The sequence below is a fragment of the Schistocerca piceifrons genome, chromosome 7 (assembly GCF_021461385.2).
Source record: "Schistocerca piceifrons isolate TAMUIC-IGC-003096 chromosome 7, iqSchPice1.1, whole genome shotgun sequence".
NCBI classification, from domain to species: Eukaryota; Metazoa; Arthropoda; class Insecta; order Orthoptera; family Acrididae; genus Schistocerca; species Schistocerca piceifrons.
In genome coordinates, this window is record NC_060144.1 from 486,987,528 (window position 1) to 487,007,731 (window position 20,204).

The following is a 20,204-nucleotide window of genomic DNA, read 5'->3' on the forward strand; positions in this document are numbered from 1 at the left end:
ATAAAAGCTTCAGTTTGTATTTATGGTTATTTTGGATGTATGAGATCTGCTGTTGTGCCATGGGTAACGAACTTTATTGATCATATTCTTTATATTCAGAATCACAGTAACTGTAAATTGTTATTACTTACATGATAAACAATAGCCGTAATGAATATGGTGATTGAGGGCAGATTTCCTCTCACCAAAATGACAAAACGATGAACGTGAACAAGCAAATACAATAGTAATAATTACTGTTACGCAACCAAACAGTCCCATTTCTTTGCAACAAAAGAATGTTTTATGATACATCAAAAACAGACCTTTCACACCACAGCTTAAGTGATGAAGTGCCAATGTGAATAGCTTCTGTTTGAAAAAAAGTTCAATACATCAACAGTAATCATTTCTCTTTCCTCTGTCTGTCTACCAATTATTACTTTATTTTTAAGGTTACTGATGGCCTGCCCTCAGTATCAAAATTATAACATCCACAGACAAAAGAGTACACAGAAATAACGAGATTGACTGTAAGAACAGCTTGTTCAGGTGTCATCCCAGCTGTCTATTAAGGCTGAGTTTAGACCCTTGAGTAGTATACTTGATTCATTAGCAAATAATATAGTTTTTGAACCAGCATTTAAAGCATTGTGGCACATACTTCATAGTTATTTTGTGGTTGTAAGGAGAAACACAACAAAGTGGTCAGAAACAGTCTGAAAACCTTGTGAGGGTATCGCAGGCCAAGTAGCACTGAGAAATAATTGTTACAAAAAAATATTCAATATGTTGCACAATTTGTGAATTAATTAGCACTGATGTTAGCCAATCAAGTCTTTGCATGCACGTGCAAATTCAAGTACTTGTATGGGCTAAAATAAAGTAATGCACAGACATCATAGGGTCCACGAGTTACCACTTGTTCAAATGCCCATTACCAGTTAAAATGTGCCTTTTTCAGAAGTGATAAATTTAAGGTAGGTGAGCAAAAGTTATGTTTGTTCAGCTTGAGGAAACCAAATGAAAAACAAGTCAGGCAACATTGTCTCTGGCAGGTTGCTTGAATTTGCACATGCGACGATCTGACTGGCAAACTTCAATGCTAAATAACTCGGAAACAGCGTAACATATAGAATTTTTTCTTAACAATTACTTCTCAGCACAGCCTCCCCTGCAAGACCCTTACAAGCTTTTCAGACTGTTTCTAGTCACTCTGTATATGCCGAGAGGCATAACTTATACATAAGCTTTCAGCCACAGCCTTTTCTGAAAAAAGAGAAACACACACCATTCACTCACCCAAGCAAGCACACCTCATGTGCACATGACCGCCAACTCTGCCAGGCTGGCCCAAGCTGCTGGTGTTGGCAGTTGGGTGTGTGAGGTGTGCTTCCTTGTGCGAAGTGCAAGTGTTTCATAATTATCTGTCTGCAACTTAGTATGTTATCTTTGTGATAAGTTGCAGTCTACCTTTTCCTACATTGTTGATATTCCTACCTTGAGTTTCCATTATTTGAAGAAATACTTCAGTTGATCCACTAAAGGAGTACATAAAAAAATCAAAGAAATGAAAGGAATAGAGCAATATGTCACAAACACATTAAATCAATAGGAAGTGAAGGAAGACAATGCAAAACAGCCTCAGCTGAAGCATGGAAAAACTGAAAAGCAAAGGCTCATTAGGACACATGAAACATACAGAAAACTAAAGATAACTTCCAGAAAATTAAAAGCATAAGTGTCACTATCAAATGTGTAAAATAACTTCTATGTTAAATGTGAGAGAGATAGTGAATAGGTGGAAGACTATTACTTTGAGGACCTTTACAAAGGCTGATAACTTCCTGATAGTATGATAGAAGAACAACTGAGTGTTGATTTGGAATATTACAATGAAAGTTTGACAAACCTTCACAAAACCTGTGATCAAACAATGCAGAAGGCACAAGTAACATTTCTGCAGAATTTCTAAAAACACTGGGGAGAAATGATAAACAAGCCTGCATTCAGGTTACGTGTGTAGAATCTATGAGACAACAGACAATAAAATTTTTGGAAGAATATCATTCACAAGATCCAGAAAATAGCTCATACAGCCAAGTTGCTGATCAGTATAATGTACATAAAAATGGAAGAGAAAACTAGTGGTCTGTTAGATGATGTTCAGTTAGCTTTAGGGGAGATAGAGGCACCAACAGAAAGTTCTGACATTATACTTCATAATGGAGGCAAGAATTAAGTAAACTGAACTTTCTTATGATTTTACTGTCTAGATAAAGCACATGGCAATGGCAATGAATTGTGGTGCAATATGTTTGAATTCCTTAGTTAAGTAAGTATGCACTATAGGTAAGGATGGGTAATATACATAAGAACACAAAAGGGACAATAATAATGGGTCATTCCATGTCAAGTATCCTAGTTTAGAACATGTTCCCAGCACCACCATCTTCAATTTTGATGAAATTTATAGTCTGTACATGAGGGATCTGCATGAACTTCCGCAAAGATTCAGGTTCATCTGTAACTTGATTCAGGTACTAGAGCCATTTTTGTGACGTGAGCTACTAGACCCATTTTTGTGAAGACCACTTTTTTGGAGACAGGAAAGTCATGAAGAAATCTTGAATGGCATGCCTTTGTTCTTAATCTAAGCCTCTTGCTTCTGGGCATAGTTGTTCAACTTTCTGAGCTCAACACATAAATGATGCAAGTAAAGTTCAGAAAGCAATGCTTTTGGCATAATCTCATTTCGAAGTGGGCAACAAATCATGTTGTGACAAATTTGCCTCATACTTTAACAAGGAATACATAGTGAAGAAAGGACACAATGGGCCTTGTCTTTTGCCAAACTATTGCCTGTCTGGCTGTTAGATATTTCGCAAATTAGGGTCTAGTTTGTGTGTTTAATTACTGTGCCACCATCCCGCAAATTTTCCAAAAAAATGTGAATATACCAAATTATACCCATGTTCAAAGTTATGTGTCTCAAAATGGACACATTCATTAACAACAGTCAATAAAGCACATTTCATTCTATTAGAAATTCTTGTTTCCATTTTGGCACCTCTCCGAGTAAAGTGAAAAATTGACATTTTATTGATTACGTATTCATTGTTTAAATTTTAATTGTGTTGTTTATTTGGTGATTAATAAAAATTTAAACAGGTTTATGATAAGTTCATTGCTACATTTAACTGTACTAAAAGCTACTACATAGTTCTTTTGTCAATACTAACTACACACTCATTAATTTTCTTTCTTTTCCTTCTTTAGGACTCGACATTTTGATGTATGTGTCTGAAGCTTATCAAGTCGTCATTCAAATGGAGAAATGAGATCCAAGTCAATGCATGCAGTTATAGAAATGCTGAATCCCCATGCCATTTAATGACACACAGTGCCTTAAAAGGACTGAAAGTTTCATTAGATCAACAAGAACTGCTCACTTGATGCAGTGGTTTACATACAGCTGAAAATTCTCAGCTATGCTTCCATCATGCAGCTTTGGTCCTACAAAGTTTTGAATTTTTGCAAAGATCGTGCTACAACCCTTTTGGTATGAAAAACCAAACTGTATGAAAAAGTTTGCACTCAATCAACTTGGAAACATCTGACCAGCTAAAAAAGATAACATTGTCTGATATTAAACAAGTCCACAAACTGTGCCTATACTATAGAAAAGAATTTGATACAATGAAATATTCACAAATGGAAGTTACACCTCAATCGGATGAAGGTGATGAGATTAATGTTTCTCACCATTTGAATGCAAGCTCAACAGCTGTTGGAATATCACCATTAAAATTTTAACAAATTGGTGCAAGGAATACAAAGGGCTATGCAAAGAGAAAAATGTATCAAGTTGAAGGTGCAATTATTATGATAATTGCAGCAGTTGTAGAATTTGATCCCAGTGAACTGGAGCAACCATATGTAAGCAAATAATACTTCACTTGTTAGATTGCAGCCAGCTGACTCAAGAATTGAAAGTAAAATTACATATATCTAATCATAATGAGAAAATTCACATTCTGACCTTAGCTCCCTAAGACGGTCTATCAAAAATACTATGGAAGACTTTTGGGTCCCAGAAAGAATGGTAAGAAAGGCTAGAAAATTAAAAGCTGAACAGGAAATACTAGAACAGAGCAAAGGTAAACGTGGGAAAAAGCTTTCTGAAACTGTGAAGGCAAGAGTCACAGAGAATTTTAATGATGAAGGATTTGTCCAGGTAAAAAGGACTGTACTACTTCCAGAATGAGATTTTCACTCTGCAGCGGAGTGTGCGCTGATATGAAACTTCCTGGCAGATTAAAACTGTGTGCCCGACCGAGACTCGAACTCGGGACCTTTGCCTTTCGTGGGCAAGCGCTCTACCATATGAGCTACCGAAGCACGACTCACGCCTGGTACTCACAGCTTTACTTCAGCCAGTATCGACTGTACTACTGTTCAAATAGGTGGAGAAAAGGTTCAAAAACAAAAGAACCTGTTTCTGAGCAACTTAAAAAAAGAAAGATTTGTTGCTTACTGCAATAAAATGTACTGGAAATTGGATTTTCCAAATTTTGTGAATCAAGGCCAACATGGTGTGTGACTTTACGTGCAGCTGATTCACATCCAGTTTGCGTCGGCACAATACATTAAGAGTGTGAAACTAGTTTTGGCACACAGTCCAATAAAAGATGATTACAAAGTTTTACTGAGCAAAACTGACTGTAATTTTGGAAAGACGGATTGCATGCTTCATCGCTGTGAAGCATGTCCAATAACAGAAGCTCTAAAGGAATATTTGGTAAGTGTTTTTAAATAGACTGATCCTGAGGATCCAATTCAGTTCAAACAATGGATTCACACTGACAGAGATACACTTGAAACCAGAGAAACAGCAGCTGAAGGATTCACTGGAGAATTAGTTACAAAACTTTTGGCCCTTTCTACTCACTACAGCATTGAAAAGCATCAGAGTAAGCATTTGCAATTGACTAAAGAAGATCTCAAACTAGGAGAATTGATTACATTAATGGATTTTGCTGAGAATAATTCTTTAGTTGTCCAAGATGTAGTTCAAGGATTTCACTGGAAAATACCCAAGATATGTTAAATCCATTTTACTACAATGATAATGAATAACTAAAAAGCATCAGCTGCTGTGTAATCAGTGATTATCTCCGACATCATACAGATGCAGTGCATGTGTTTTTAACTGATTTGATCAAACCCCTGAAGTGCGCTTTCACAGAAATTAAGCATATTAATTATTTTAGTGACGGTCCTGCTGTCCAGTATGAAAATTTCAAGAACTTCCTAAATCTTTTCCATCATCAGAAGGATTTGGCACTACTGTAGAATGGAATTCTTTGGAAGTAGCCACGGGAAATCACTATGTGATGGAATTGGGGACACAGTTAAGCATTTAGCACCAAGAGGTAGCCTCCAGCGTTCAGTCGAAAACCAATCTTAACACCAACTGATCTGTTTGAATATTGCAAAACAAATATGCACAGCATTGAATTTATTTACAGCAAAAAATAAATAACTGAAGATGCAAAAACTGATCAAGAAAAGCATTTTGAGGACAGATGTACAGTTTCTGGTATAAGAGAGCATCACCATTTTGTGCCAATTAGTGAAAAGTGACTTCAGATACATAGAGTACCTGATGATACATTGCCCTTTATAGCAAATGTTGACCGAAATGCTTAAGTTACTTCTAAACATGTTGCTTGTACTTATGATGGAAATACCAAGTATCTGTGAAGTTTCATATAAAGAAAAAGAAGCCTTGATTAGTTTCATGCATCCTCATCCTCATGGAGCTGCTCAATCATTTTATTGGCCTGCTAGAAGAAAAACACGCTGGATTCCAGAAGAACAGATACCTGCAGCCATTCCAATTCCAGCTGCATCAATGATGGGGCAGCAATATGTTTCACTGGAAGAAAAGTTGTGGATACAAGCAACAAATTTAACAATGGAAAATCAAAGATTGAATGAAACAATATAATGAAAAGGATAGTTGCTACTCACCATGTAGCAGGGACGCTGAGTCGCAGAAAGGCACAACAAAATAACTGTCGGAAAGTTAGTTTTTGGCCAACAAGGCCTCTGTCAAAAATAGACAGAACACACACACACACACACACACACACACACACACATACACACTCACTCACTCAACATAAGAAAGACTATTCCTACGTATGTACATCCAGAACAACATTGTATGGAAATGAATCATGTATGGTGGGAAACCCAGGTAAAATGAGAATCAAAACATCTGAGACCTGGTGTTAAAGAAGGATGTTGAAAATTAATTGGTCTTATTAGATAAAGATAGTGGTGGTTCTCAACAGAAACACAAAAGAAAGACATATGCGGAAAATACTTACTATAACAAAGGATAGCATAGCATGATATGAGTTCTTACACAAAGCCTTCAATACTGTTTCCTCCAACTCTCAACCTAACTGTCATCTTTCAACCTAACCAAGGCCCTGAACTACACAACAGATCAGTCTGTCATCACAACCTACATTTAAAAAAAATAATGTAGTTGCTAAAAAATGTTGTCAGTGTTCTGTTCTACTCCTGTTTGTGGATGTATGACCAAATGTGCCACATGATAATGTCATGTGATGAAACAGACTCCCAGTATCATCATATTCAGCTGACTCCAGTGTTGTGTCCATGTGCTACTCTGAGATGAAGAGAATGGTGCAGGAGAGGAAACCTTCAAATCAGTTTGGAAAAAGAGGGGGAAGGGAATGGGGAGAAGCACTAGCAGCAATCTTTTCAAAAATAAAATTATGAAATCCCCAAAATCAGAAAGCAATAAGAAACCAAACACTCAGACTGCTCAGAAATAATAAACTGAACGGTATAAAGCAAGTAGCATAGGAATATGCTCCAGATGATTTCTTATTTTCCAAAACTTTTTTCATTTTCAACAGGATGATGGCAGCCCTCCTCCTCTTGTCTTAGCAACGAACACACTCTACGATGAAATATTACCTCTAGGCCAAACAATGTATGAAAGAGCGAGTCTGTTTATTGACCGTATTTAGTATGTGGGTCATTCCATGTCAAGGGGACCAGGGGTCCCCACTCAGCCACTTCCAAATTTAATGAAATTTAGTGCGGAGGTTCTATACAGTCTTTAGTGGCTACATACCGAAATTTCAGTTCAGTATCTTCAGTGGTTGAATTCTTAAGGGATTTTAAAGAGAGGCTACTCACCTACGCATCAACTTTTCATGCTGAATCACATCATGGTGAAAATTTGGGATTTAGCCATACCTAAATATAGATACAAGCCTCTACAGTGGCTAAAAAAATTGTCGCACAATTCTGAGAGCCATAGTTTGATCGACCACTGCTACTTTTCATATGATTCAATCATGCCAGAACTTCAGATAGCTATTCCTACCAATGAAGTCTATATATCAATCAAATTTAACTAGCACTGGATGCCCAGGTGAAAAGATATGCAACTGCAAAGTTGGCCAAAATTTTCTAATTGCAAATTTTAGGGTATTTTTGGGGGGCAATATCTCAACTGAGTCTTCTTCAATCCTCTTTTTCTTGCTACAGCTGGAAAAAGCATGCTTTAAGCTTTCAAACAAATACTGTTTAATTTCTGGATCTTCCAGCTTGACGAGTAAGAATACATTTCACAAGTTATTTTAGTACTTCGAGAAGATTGAAAAGTCAAATATTTTGCTCATTAAGTCCCATAATTAATTTTTTTGAATGTATAACTCAGTTTCAAAGATTAATTTAACACATGACATAAAAACAAGTAACATAAAAAAAACAGCAAATTTGCAGAACAAAAATACTAAAGAGTCAGTTCAATTTTTGGTTAAGCACTTCTACAATTTTGTCAATGACAGATTGTGGATAGCTGTATTGTCTTCCTGGTGATGATATGTTGCTCAGGAATCCAGCAGGTATCTTTAGCAGTCGGCCAGTGGAAGGAACGAGCAGGACCATGTGTGTGCGCATAAAGCTGATGGGGACGTCTTGTTGTTCATGTGAAATCTCACATTTCCAACCCACCAAAAATTGCCATACATACAAGTAACTTACTGTCCTGGTTGTAAACTTGGAATTGAGACTGCTGGAATTTCTTCATCTGTTTCAAAGGCATTAACTGTGAATGTTGTAGCATCACTGTAAATTCTGCTTACTCTGAGATGATTACAATTAATTGATTTTCTCTTGTTCCAGATACTGTATGTCCCATGGTAAACCTTGTTTCTTGATATGGGTGGATTTTTTTCAATTTCTTCTTTTGATACATAAAAAAGATTTACTATCATCGCAAAATTTGAATAAATCATATGGAGTCAATATTTGGTTACTTAAGACCCCCTGCAGAGTAGTACAGGCTGCGTGTCCTTTTTCTGTTCCCCCAATATCATCACAAGGCAATTTACTGTGGCTTGTTCCAATAAGCTTTCATTTGGCAGTGATGCCAAAATCCTTTTCCTGCAGGCATAAATCAATGGAATTTTTGAAATTCTTATATTGAGCAGCTGAAGCATCACTAAAGTAATAAATGTTGTTAATATTTTCAGTCTTCGTCTTTAAATATGCTATTAACTTTATTTGAAAGAAATGGAAAGCAATGGTATTATGACAGAAGAGTCACTGACCATATGAATGCTAATACTGACATTCTTTGCCATCGAAATAGACGTCAGATGGATGATATGTGGTCTGACTATTCTCCCAATGGAATCCTTGCATGGTATCCTGAACAACAAATGAATAATTCTCAGCGAAATCTATCAATACAATTAATTCATTTTCTGCAAGATTTCTTTTTAGCTGCTTAAAATGTAAACTTTGGTATTCTGACACAAAGTGATGGCTTCTTAAAACAGTAATTTTCAAAATCAATGCCTCCATGAAATCTTCAAAAGTTCTCTGGCAAGTCTCCAATGTGTCTCTGCCAGCATGGACCCACTGCTTGTATTCCGTTGTTCCTTCAGGATCATAGTCTTCAAGAAAAGCCTCTAGCTGCATTTTTCCTGGACATTCCTCACAATGTTGGAGCATAAATTTTTTTTATTCCAAACTGAGTAAAGTTTTTTTCATCAAATCCTTGTAGTCGTCTTGGATGAATGTTGCTGAAGCCAACATTAATTTGACATTTTGTTGAATTGCATGAACACATACTGAATGTGACCCAGAAGCACCAGCTGTACTACACCATTTCGGCCTGAGCTCACAAAATTTTGAGAAGCTTAGTTCATTTCCATATTGCTTACAATAAGCAATGAACATTTCTTTAAGGTTACAGTGGAGCAGGCGTTTCTCCTTATGAATCTTTCCTCATTTAATCTTACTGCAACACAATCCTTTTTGCCTGGGCATAAATGAAAAAATTCATCATCTTCAAATAAAGTGAGGACATTTTGTTTTATTTCATCAATGAACTTTTTCCTCCTTTTTGGTTTGCAGGTTTTGCCAAAATCCCATGTTACATCTTTAGTTACCTAGCCTTCTTCAACATCTTAGTTGAAACTGCAAATTCTTTAGCGATTTTTCAGTAGTGCAGCTATTTAGAGCCAGGGTCAAAATTTGAACTTTACTGCTATTGCTTGAAGTCTGAAGTTTAAGATGTCCACAACTTTACAGTTATGCACTCTTCCATTTGTATCTGAGCAATAACTACCTAGCTCACACCACCAGAAACTTCAGACTTCAGGCAATAGCAGTAAAGCATTCTTCTGTAGCACCACATTTCGAAAGCTTCTATTCTCTTCTTGTCCAAACTATTTACCGTCCATGTTTCACTTCCACACATGGCTACACTCCACACAAATACTTTCAGAAACGGCTTCCTGACACTTAAATCTATACTCGATGTTAACAAATTTCTCTTCTTCAGAAACGCTTTCCTTGCCATTGCCAGTCTACATTTTCTATCCTCTCTACTTTGACCGTCATCAGTTATTTTGCTCCCCAAATAGCAAAACTCCTTCGCTACTTTAAGCGTCTCATTTCCTAATCTAATTCCCTGAGCATCACCCGATTTAATTCGACTACATTCCATTATTCTCATTTTGCTTTTGTTGATGTTCATCTTATATCCTCCCTACAAGACACCACCCATTCCGTTCAACTGCTCTTCCAAGTCCTTTGCTGTCTCTGACAGAATTACAATGTCATCGGCGAACCTCAAAGTTCTTATTTCTTCTCCATGGATTTTAATACCTACTCCGAATTTTTCTTTTGTTTCCTTTACTGCTTGCTCAATATACAGATTGAATAACATCGGGGAGAGGCTACAACCCTGTCTTACTCCCTTCCCAACCACTGCTTCCCTTTCATGTCCCTCGACTCTTGTAACTGCCATCTGGTTTCTGTACAAATTGTAAATAGCCTTTCGCTCCCTGTATTTTACCCCTGCCACCTTTAGAATCTGAAAGAGAGTATTCCAGTCAACATTGTCAAAAGCTTTCTCTAAGTATACAAATTCTAGAAACGTAGGTTTGCCTTTCCTCAATCTTTCTTCTAAGATAAGTCGTAAGGTCAGTACTGCATCACGTGTTCCAGTGTTTCTACGGAATCCAAACTGATCTTCCCCGAGGTTGGCTTCTACTAGTTTTTCCATTCGTCTGTAAAGAATTCGTGTTAGTATTTTGCAGCTGTGACTTATTAAACTGATAGTTCGTTAATTTTCACATCTGTCAACACCTGCTTTCTTTGGGATTGGAATTATTATATTCTTCTTGCAGTCTGAGGGTATTTCGCCTGTCTCATACATCTTGCTCACCAGATGGTAGAGTTTTGTCAGGACTGGCTCTCCCAAGGCCGTCAGTAGTTCCAATGGAATGTTGTCTACTCCGGGGGCCTTGTTTCGACTCAGGTCTTTCAGTGCTCTGTCAAACTCTTCACGCAGTATCATATCTCCCATTTCATCTTCATCTACATCCTCTTCCATTTCCATAATATTGTCCTGAAGTACATTGCCCTTGTATAGACACTCTATATACTCCTTCCACCTTTCTGCTTTCCCTTCTTTGCTTAGAACTGGGTTTCCATCTGAGCTCTTGATGTTCATACAAGTGGTTCTCTTATCTCCAAAGGTCTCTTTAATTTTCCTGTAGGCAGTATCTATCTTACCCCTAATGAGATAGGCCTCTACATCCTTACATTTGTCCTCTAGCCATCCCTGCTTAGCCATTTTGCACTTCCTGTCGATCTCATTTTTGAGACGTCTGTATTCCTTTTTGCCTGCTTCATTTACTGCATTTTTATATTTTCTCCTTTCATCAATTAAATTCAATATTTCTTCCGTTACCCAAGGATTTCTACTATCCCTCGTCTTTTTACCTACTTGATCTACTGCTGCCTTCACTACTTCACCCCTCAAAGCTACCCATTCTTCTTCTACTGTATTTCTTTCCCCCATTCCTGTCAATTGTTCCCTTATGCTCTCCCTGAAACTCTATACAACCTCTGGTTCTTTCAGTTTATCCAGGTCCCATCTCCTTAAATTCCCACCTTTTTGCAGTTTCTTCAGTTTTAATCTACAGGTCATAGCCTATAAATTGTGGTCAGAGTCCACATCTGCCCCTGGAAATGTCTTACAATTTAAAACCTGGTTCCTAAATCTCTGTCTTGCCATTATATAATCTATCTGATACCTTTTAGTATCTCCAGGGTTCTTCCATGTATACAACCTTCTATCATGATTCTTAAACCAAGTGTTAGCTATGATTAAGTTGAGCTCTGTGCAAGATTCTACCAGGCGGCTTCCTCTTTCATTTCTTAGCCCCAATCCCTATTCACCTACTACGTTTCCTTCTCTCCCTTTTCCTACACTCGAATTCCAGTCACCCATGACTATTAAATTTTCGTCTCCCTTCACGATCTGAATAATTTCTTTTATTTCATCATACATTTCTTCAATTTCTACGTCATCTGCAGAGCTAGTTGGCATATAAACTTGTACTACTGTAGTAGGTGTGGGCTTCGTATCTATCTTGGCCACAATAATGCGTTCACTATGCTGTTTGTAGTAGCTTACCCGCATTCCTACTTTCCTATTCATTATTAAACCTACTCCTGCATTACCCCTATTTGACTTTATGTTTATAACCCTGTAGTCACCTGACCAGAAGTCTTGTTCCTCCTGCCACTGAACTTCACAAATTCCCACTATATCTAACTTTAACCTATCCATTTCCCTTTTTAAATTTTCTAACCTACCTGCCCGATTAAGGGATCTGACATTCCACGCTCCGATCCGTAGAACGCCAGTTTTCTTTCTCCTGATAATGACATCCTCTTGAGTAGTCCCCGCCCGGAGATCCGAATGGGGGACTATTTTACCTCCGGAATATTTTACCCAAGAGGACGCCATCATCATTTAATCATACAGTAAAGCTGCATGCCCTCGGGAAAAATTACGGCCGTAGTTTCCCCTTGCTTTCAGCCATTCACAGTACCAGCACAGCAAGGCCGTTTTGGTTATTGTTACAAGGCCAGATCAGTCAATCATCCAGGCTGTTGCCCTTGCAACTACTGAAAAGGCTGCTGCCCCTCTTCAGGAACCACACGTTTGTCTGGCCTCTCAACAGATACCCCTCCGTTGTGGTTGTACCTACGGTACGACTAACTGTATTGCTGAGGCATGCAAGCCTCCCCACCAACGGCAAGGTCCATGGTTCATGGGGGGGGGGGGCGGGGGGCTAATCTCATATCTAACAAATAAATTTCAAAATATTCCAAAAAAAGATATCCTATTATTCTGATGGTTCTGCAGCTCAGTATGAAAATAAGAAAAACTTCCTGAACCTTTGCCTTCATGAGGAAGACTTAAACATAAAAGCTGAGTGGCACTTTTCAGCCACAGCACGTGGGAAAGGGCCTTGTGATGGAGTAGGGGGTTCAGTAAAGAGACTGGCAGCTCGTGCAAGTTTGCAAAGGCCATACCAAAATCAGATCCAAACCGCACGAGATCTATTTGAGTGGGCAGTAGATAATATCACAAATGTTGATTTTGCATATTCCACTCAAGAAGACTGCGCTGCTTCCGAAATATTCTTAAAAAGCCGTTTGAAGAGGCATTGACAATCAAAGGAACACAGCAATTTCATGCTTTCATTCCCAACACTACATCAAAATTAATAGTCAAATACTTCGCAGGTGATATGCAGAGTTTGGAGAGGGAAGTAACTACATCACTAGACAAACTGAAGTTACAAGATGTATCAGGCTATGTCACTACTGTATATGGCAGAAACTGGTGGCTTGGGTACATTTTAGAAAAAAACGAAGAACTTTATGAAGTGAAAATAACTTTTCTTCATTCATGTGGACCAGCTAAGTCATTCTCTTATTCTGCACATGCAGATGGTCTGTGGGTGTCAGTTGTAGATGTTCTCACAAAAGTGAATCCATTTACTCTGACAGGGAGAACATACATTCTTAATGAAAGTGATGTAAACCAAACCCAGTCAGTTTTATTAAAATGTAATATGTGAAGTTCCAAGACAATTTATTGGGAAAGTGCTTTCAACTCAAAACTTAATTTTTGTCTCAGATTAGTTTTAATGTATATTTCATAGAAAGTTGTTTCAAAATTATTGTTAGTACTTATTGTTTTAAATTTAGCTATGTACAGATGCCTGTTAGTAAAAAAAACAAGCATTACGTATTTAATTTGTTTAATAGTTCCATTTCAAACATCATGGACCAGAACTTTTATGTAAATACTTGTACTTATTCATACTTTATTTCAGTTTGTAGTTAAATGCTCAATTTCTTGTTTTTGTTACATCGGTTAATATACTGTTAGTGAGGTTGTATGAAATTAAAATAAGCAATCAATTATAAAATGTGCTGATTAGTTTTGGTTTAATAAGGTGATGTTTCGATATTTCTAATAGGCTTTTTTTTTTACTTACCTTTCAGTATATTTTAAAGAAATTCCTGTTTGTTAAAGGTCAATTTGGTCAAACTAGGGCTGTTGGTGAAAAACAAGAGTCCAGAATAATTTTTTTTTAACAATGATCTCATCATCATTCCACATTTATATTTTGCCATGTGATTTACAATAGTATGAAGTAGTTATGGAAATATTTTGAAAATTTTCAATTATGTACTTTCGTAAAAAAATTAAATCAAAATATTAATTACCATTTTGAAAAACGTTATTAATTAGAAGCTATGTTTTTTGTCTATCACTGGAAAAAGCATGAAAAATGCTGCAAAATGACACTTTTCCCAGTTCTCTAGCTCAATTAGGGCAGCTCCTAGGACAATTTGAATAAGTCCGTTCACACATTTTTGGCTGGTTTTTGAAAAGTTTACATAGCCATACTTCAGGAATGGTTTGAGATAAAAAATTGAAATTTGGTATTTTTCTTAGTCTCAGTGCCCACTATAAGTATAGCAACTTTCAGCAAAATCTAAGAGTGTGAGGTAAAATAGGTGTGTTGATTTGACATGGAATGACTCAGCATTACAATACCAATGTTTGTAAAGTAGAACAAAAAATACAATATACTATATGAAATTCTCATGTATAGTCTAGACAGCAAGAACTAGTAATAATTTACAAGATACTATAATAATAGTGTCGTACTATAATAAATAAAAATTAATACAAAGGAAGAATGACTTACCAAGTCTTTCATACATGTCAGAACTGTCTGACTTGTCTTTCTTCCCTGAAGAAACAAAGTTTCTTTAGGATCTTCTATTAATTTTGATTCTCGACTTTGAAGAATTTTCTTTCCTCGATGAGTCTTTGCTTTCCTAAAATAATTATTATGCATTAATTCATGTGGAGTGGTAAAAATGATACCAGTTTTACTTCTTAATCATGCAAACACAAATACCAGAATAATCTGAGGCTGTATTTGTAGTAATGGGTCTGTGTACAACAAAGATAAGGCTTTACAACGTTGATACCAATAATAAAATAGATAGTATTTTATGACACGTCAATTTTCACATAATATTATCTTTAGCATGTCATAATGGGTTTAAAATTCCACTAAATTTCAACCAACCATTCCTACACAATAATACTTTGTGGTACGCTATAGATGTAAGTGACTCGATGCAAATGGAAACTTTGTATTTCTATTGAAGAACTTGTTAGTTGCCAAACGAATAATGGATACAGAAATACTATCTCAAACTTAAGTTTTGAAACAATTATGTCATTGATATTATTTTCATTATGTAAACGTAAAACATATATAGAGACTAGGGCTGGATCTTTACGTAATACAATTTGCAAACCACAAGGGATCAAATACAAGTCAACAAGATTTATTTAATCTAATACTCGTATTTTTAAATCAATAAGCAGTGTCTCGTTTTAGCCTTCGGCCCACTCAGAAAATCATAGTTTTTCAAATCACAAAAAGGTTCTGACTTTTTCACGCATAGCAGCCAAGACTAAATTTCTACGTTTTTTTTTTTTCCACTACACTCACTTTATACGCTGAATTACACCCATTTTCTTCAACACCACGTGTGATACACTGTTTACCAAACACAAATCACTGAAGTTTCACTGCAAGGAAGAGGAAGTCAACATGCCAGAGATCACACATACGAGAAGCACCATGGAGGTAAAGGCCCGTACACACGCAACGATCTGTCTGCGCACATCACATCTGCGCAGACAGATCGTTGTGTGTGGACAGAAGATTTGCACCAACCTGAGGTGTGTGCAAAACTGGAAGTTGGAGTTGGAGGTTTGAGCGAAACCTCTCAAATCTGTGGGTTCAAACCACATCTGCGCAGACAAGTTGGAGCGTGTGGACAGGACATCGCCGCAAATCTGGCGCGAAACAGCTGTTTGCTCAGTCTAGTGTTTGTATTTGTGCGCATAGGGAATTAAAATGGCTGATACTCGTCGGTGTTCTCGAGAGTTTGTAAGTGAATTCATTAAAATATATAGAAACCACCCATGTTTGTGGAAGATTAAAAGTAAAGAATATAGTGACCGAGACAAAAAGACAGCAGCATACAATGCTCCAATTGAAAAATTGTGGGCACTTGACGCCTCGTCAAATAGAGAAACGGTAATAAAAAAAATAAATTCGTTGCGAACTGGCGAAATTATTTGCGGATGGATGCCGAAACTTATAATTATCTCTTAAAGCTTGTAACCCCTCATATTATGAGAAAAAATACTTGCATGAGAAGAGCAATTTCTCCTCATGAACGGCTGGCGGTAACATTAAGATTCCTAGCAACAGGAAGGAGCTACAAGGATTTTGAATTTTCAACTGCAATATCGAAACAAGCGTTGAGTAAAATAATACCCAACACATGTGAAGCTATTTACGCTGTCCTGAAGGATGAGTACATGAAGGTAGGTCAAGTAAATTAAGTCTGTCAGCGAACTGTTTACCGAAAAGAGTTATCCAAAGTTCAGAAATCTAGAAGATCTGGTGTAAGAGTAGATCAAGTATACCAGCCAACGTTATGGTGTTTTGATCTTCTTGGCTTTCTTAGTGATCAAGAAACGCCAAGACCAAGCAGGAGTACAACTGAAGATGAAATTGGAGTGTCAATGTGGCAGGAAATGGAACACGAGTTAATGTAAAACAAAACAGGTTCGCCCTGCAACTCTCGCAGTAAATGTACGTGAGAAAATTGCTTTCGCTTTAGCAACCATTGTCTACACCATTTTGACCGCTTTCTCTGTTTCCTGCTGTTGGTCTGAATGTTTTTTGCAACACAAGTTGCGAACACAGTCCACAACAGAACTTCCTCCATTTCTATATTTCAGAATAACTGAATTAAATTTTTGACGTTTACGGGGAGCGTTGTCGCTTGTCACTGATATTTCTTTTCTACACCGACAGATGACGGGCGAGTAGTAGATTGGGGTGTGTGTCGTGTGAACACATCACGTTTGCAGCGATCTTTTGCATGTACAGACATCTGCGCCGATGTCTGCGCAGACAGATCGTTGCGTGTGGACCGGGCTTAAGAATAGAGGGAGACGCCGTGACGTCACAGCTGTGAAGCTATGTGAAGCCGAGGGTAGCCATCTCAATCCGACCAAAACATTGCTGCTGTAAGCTTGTGTGCATAGGCTTGTCGCTCGCTTTTGGAAGGATTTTGCAAAAGGTATGTTAATTCAAAGAATTAAATTCCTAGTTTTCAAGTTCAAGTTTCAGTATAATACGTACGTATCGTCGATAGAATGTTGAGTAACTCACTTTGTCTTCATCATGTACCAAATTAAAAGCTAACACTACAATTCTGGCGTAAAGTATAGGCCTAAACAGGACACTGTGTAGATTTGCCATTCTATGTACCGTATTTCAGTAAATATTGGTGGTAATGAACAGTGTTTCCCAATAGTGTAACGTAACTGAAATGTCCCAGTACATATTACAAACAGGATGTATTTATGGGGCTTTGGAGGGAGGGTATAGCTAACTTAGTTTTCAGTTTCTATTATTTAGTTTGTGATACACGTTTATTACTGAATTAACAAAAATTGTATCGTTTACATTGATGGCTAGCTATTCGTAATATTACATTAAAAACTATTTTTAATCAGAAGAAACGCGGAATTTCGCCTTTACGAGATTTTATTTGAAACAAAAACTTTGAAACAACTAATCTGATGACGTTACATGCATATATGGTGCAATTAGCGATAGTAATACTCGCAGCACTATAGCACACTGGCAATGTTTTGGTCAGAATGTCATGGCAGCGAGCCACGCCCCCATGGCTTCAAAATGTAGTACGGCTGGGATACGTAGCGCCATCTCCCCTTATTCTTACCTCCATCGTTATGAAGTAGTAACGCAAATCTTGAAGCCTGCGTGGCTCCCCCCCACCCCCCTTCTGTTAGCAGATCTTTGGTGAGTTTCTTCTTTAAGCCAGGTTCAGAAAAGCAGCAAAAGTGTCGCCACAGCTAATGGCATACTGCAGTTACAATTCAGTTGGATGTGTGAAATCCCAGTTTTTAGTGGCGCAACTTTTGTCATACCACAAAAAGTACAGCTCGGTTGTCTTTGTTGCACCACTTTCGTTCCACCATTGCTCCCTGTTGGCAGTATTTCGAAACACGAGTATTCTGTCGCAGTTATCTTACAGTAATTGTTGCTGTGTTTCATTCGATTTCAGTTTGTTTTCAGTTTTGTTCTGAAAAAAAAAAATGAAAACAGTGGTTGACAGAAATACTTTTGCAGCTCTTGGTACTACAAGAAAATCAACCCACATTTGATTTCTCTGTGTGTAAGTGTGTGTGTGTGCGCAAGCCAATGACGTACCACACAACCTTAAAAGATTTTTGAATGAATAAATAAATAAACTTACGTACGTAACCAAAAAAGCGACTCCTTTAGACCTCGTGATTTGTGAGACGAAGCATTGTACAAATTGTGGATTATGTGCAGGAAATAGGTCCAGAGTGTGACGTGGCATCTGTTAAACTAAAAATTAGTTATTCAAAATGCCCATGTCAACAGACACAAGAATATTCTAAAATCTTGGAAGAGTGACGTGCCTGCAGATGATATTTACAATCCACTTGTTGGTTAGTTTGCCATTGTGGACAGAATTTACGCCTCCGAGTGCTATTATTTTAATAACAGTGTCTGTGGCCCCTGATTTATCCTTGTGCGAAATTTATTTTCAGATCAAAAATTTGAGTTTCGTCTTCCTTGTTTTTAACTCTTGTCACAGCTCTAATGCATTCATAACCGCCCATATGATTTCAATTGAGGTCATATTGAAAGATGTGCAACTACAAGGAATTTGTGGCATCCTCTGTCAACGGTAGCTGACGATGCCATGCAGAAAGCGAGAAGTTGTAGCGTCACGTTAGATGCGTGTGTGAACTCGGTTTTAGATACTGATACTTGTAGTATAATTTTAGTTGCACTGCAGAACTATGCATTTGTCACGTCTTACACAGCACACATTTTTGTACACAACTTTTTTATTTTTATAAACATAAAGTTCACAATGATGAAGAACAAGAAAACTCACTCAGTTTTCTGGACGTAACCATAAGAAAAGACAATAACAAACACACATTTGATATATACAGAAAACCCACAAATCTTAAATGGGCTGCAATCAGAAACGTGCTCCAATCAGATACATGCCAAACAGTCTGAACAGGATCCCTCTAAACACTCCTGATTACGAGAAAGAGCTAGCCATTATAAAACAAATAGCTTTGAAAATGAACATAAAGAAACGATGGTAGATAAACTAAACAGAAAACTACAAGACGCAAATAATGAAAAAAGAAGTAACCAAACCATACCAAGACATACAACCTGCACTAGTACAAAAATGTCATACAATGACCTACCACAAGAATTTGACACATAAAATAGGTGACATATTAAAAAAAAAGACAATGTATGTCAGTTCCCTGTGTCAGGAAAATGACATGCGTTGAGACTTGAAAATAGCACATTGATAATGGCTAGGCACTGACTGAAATCTGGATTTACCAAATAAAACTTGCAAAAAGGACGACTGATTGCTGTGCTCTATCATTTATAAATACACTGGAATGACTAGCATGGCATTTGGCACAAGATATAACGAACACATCAGAGCATTTAAATTGGTACAAACAATTCAACATTTGAAGATAATCTGAAACAAGAATACCATAGACCATGCAATATTGAAAAATATATGAATGTCATAAGAATCAATACAGACAGACAAATCCTTCCTTTACAAGGAAATTTCCTCATACACAATGCATTAACAGAAAATAAATACGTGCTTAATGACCAAATAACAATTGGAAAGCAGATACTATAAAAATAATTGAAGAAATTACATGAAAAAGAAAAGAGCCTTATCCATCCTTCACCCTCTTCCAACCAACCTCCTCCCCTCCCAATTCCATTTCACCTCTTGCTCCTCACCCTCTCCTCCAACCAACACTAAATCACACTACTCTACACTTATGTCCACTCATCATAGCTTCTCCCTCACCCACAAAAAATTAATACCTCTTCACTAATCTTACAAAGTATATAAATGCACAGCAACATAATTAAGTAGTATTACACACATACAATTAACTAAAATACAAAAAACATAAGAGTATTAGTCAAAGGCAAACTAGAGGCAAGGTTGTGTTGGCAACACCACAAAACACAATACATACTTAGAAGTACAAAAATAAACAGAAAACAATGGTGTGCAAAAAAGTGTGCTGTGTAAAACGTGAGAAA

General features: G+C 37.2%; 1 protein-coding gene across 1 annotated transcript in view; it reads right to left on the bottom strand.

The window, feature by feature from the left end:
• Positions 1 to 15,594, bottom strand: part of LOC124804963 (ribosome production factor 2 homolog) — a 43,005-nt gene extending 27,411 nt beyond the window's left edge. Inside the window, exons 1-2 of the mRNA XM_047265354.1 lie at positions 15,456 to 15,594; positions 14,634 to 14,766 (exon numbers count right to left, since the gene is read on the bottom strand). Of these exons, the coding sequence (XP_047121310.1) occupies positions 14,634 to 14,766; positions 15,456 to 15,478 (156 nt within the window). The 5' untranslated portion in view covers positions 15,479 to 15,594. The remainder of the gene's footprint in view (positions 1 to 14,633; positions 14,767 to 15,455) is intronic.
• Between the last annotated feature and the right edge of the window lie 4,610 nt (positions 15,595 to 20,204).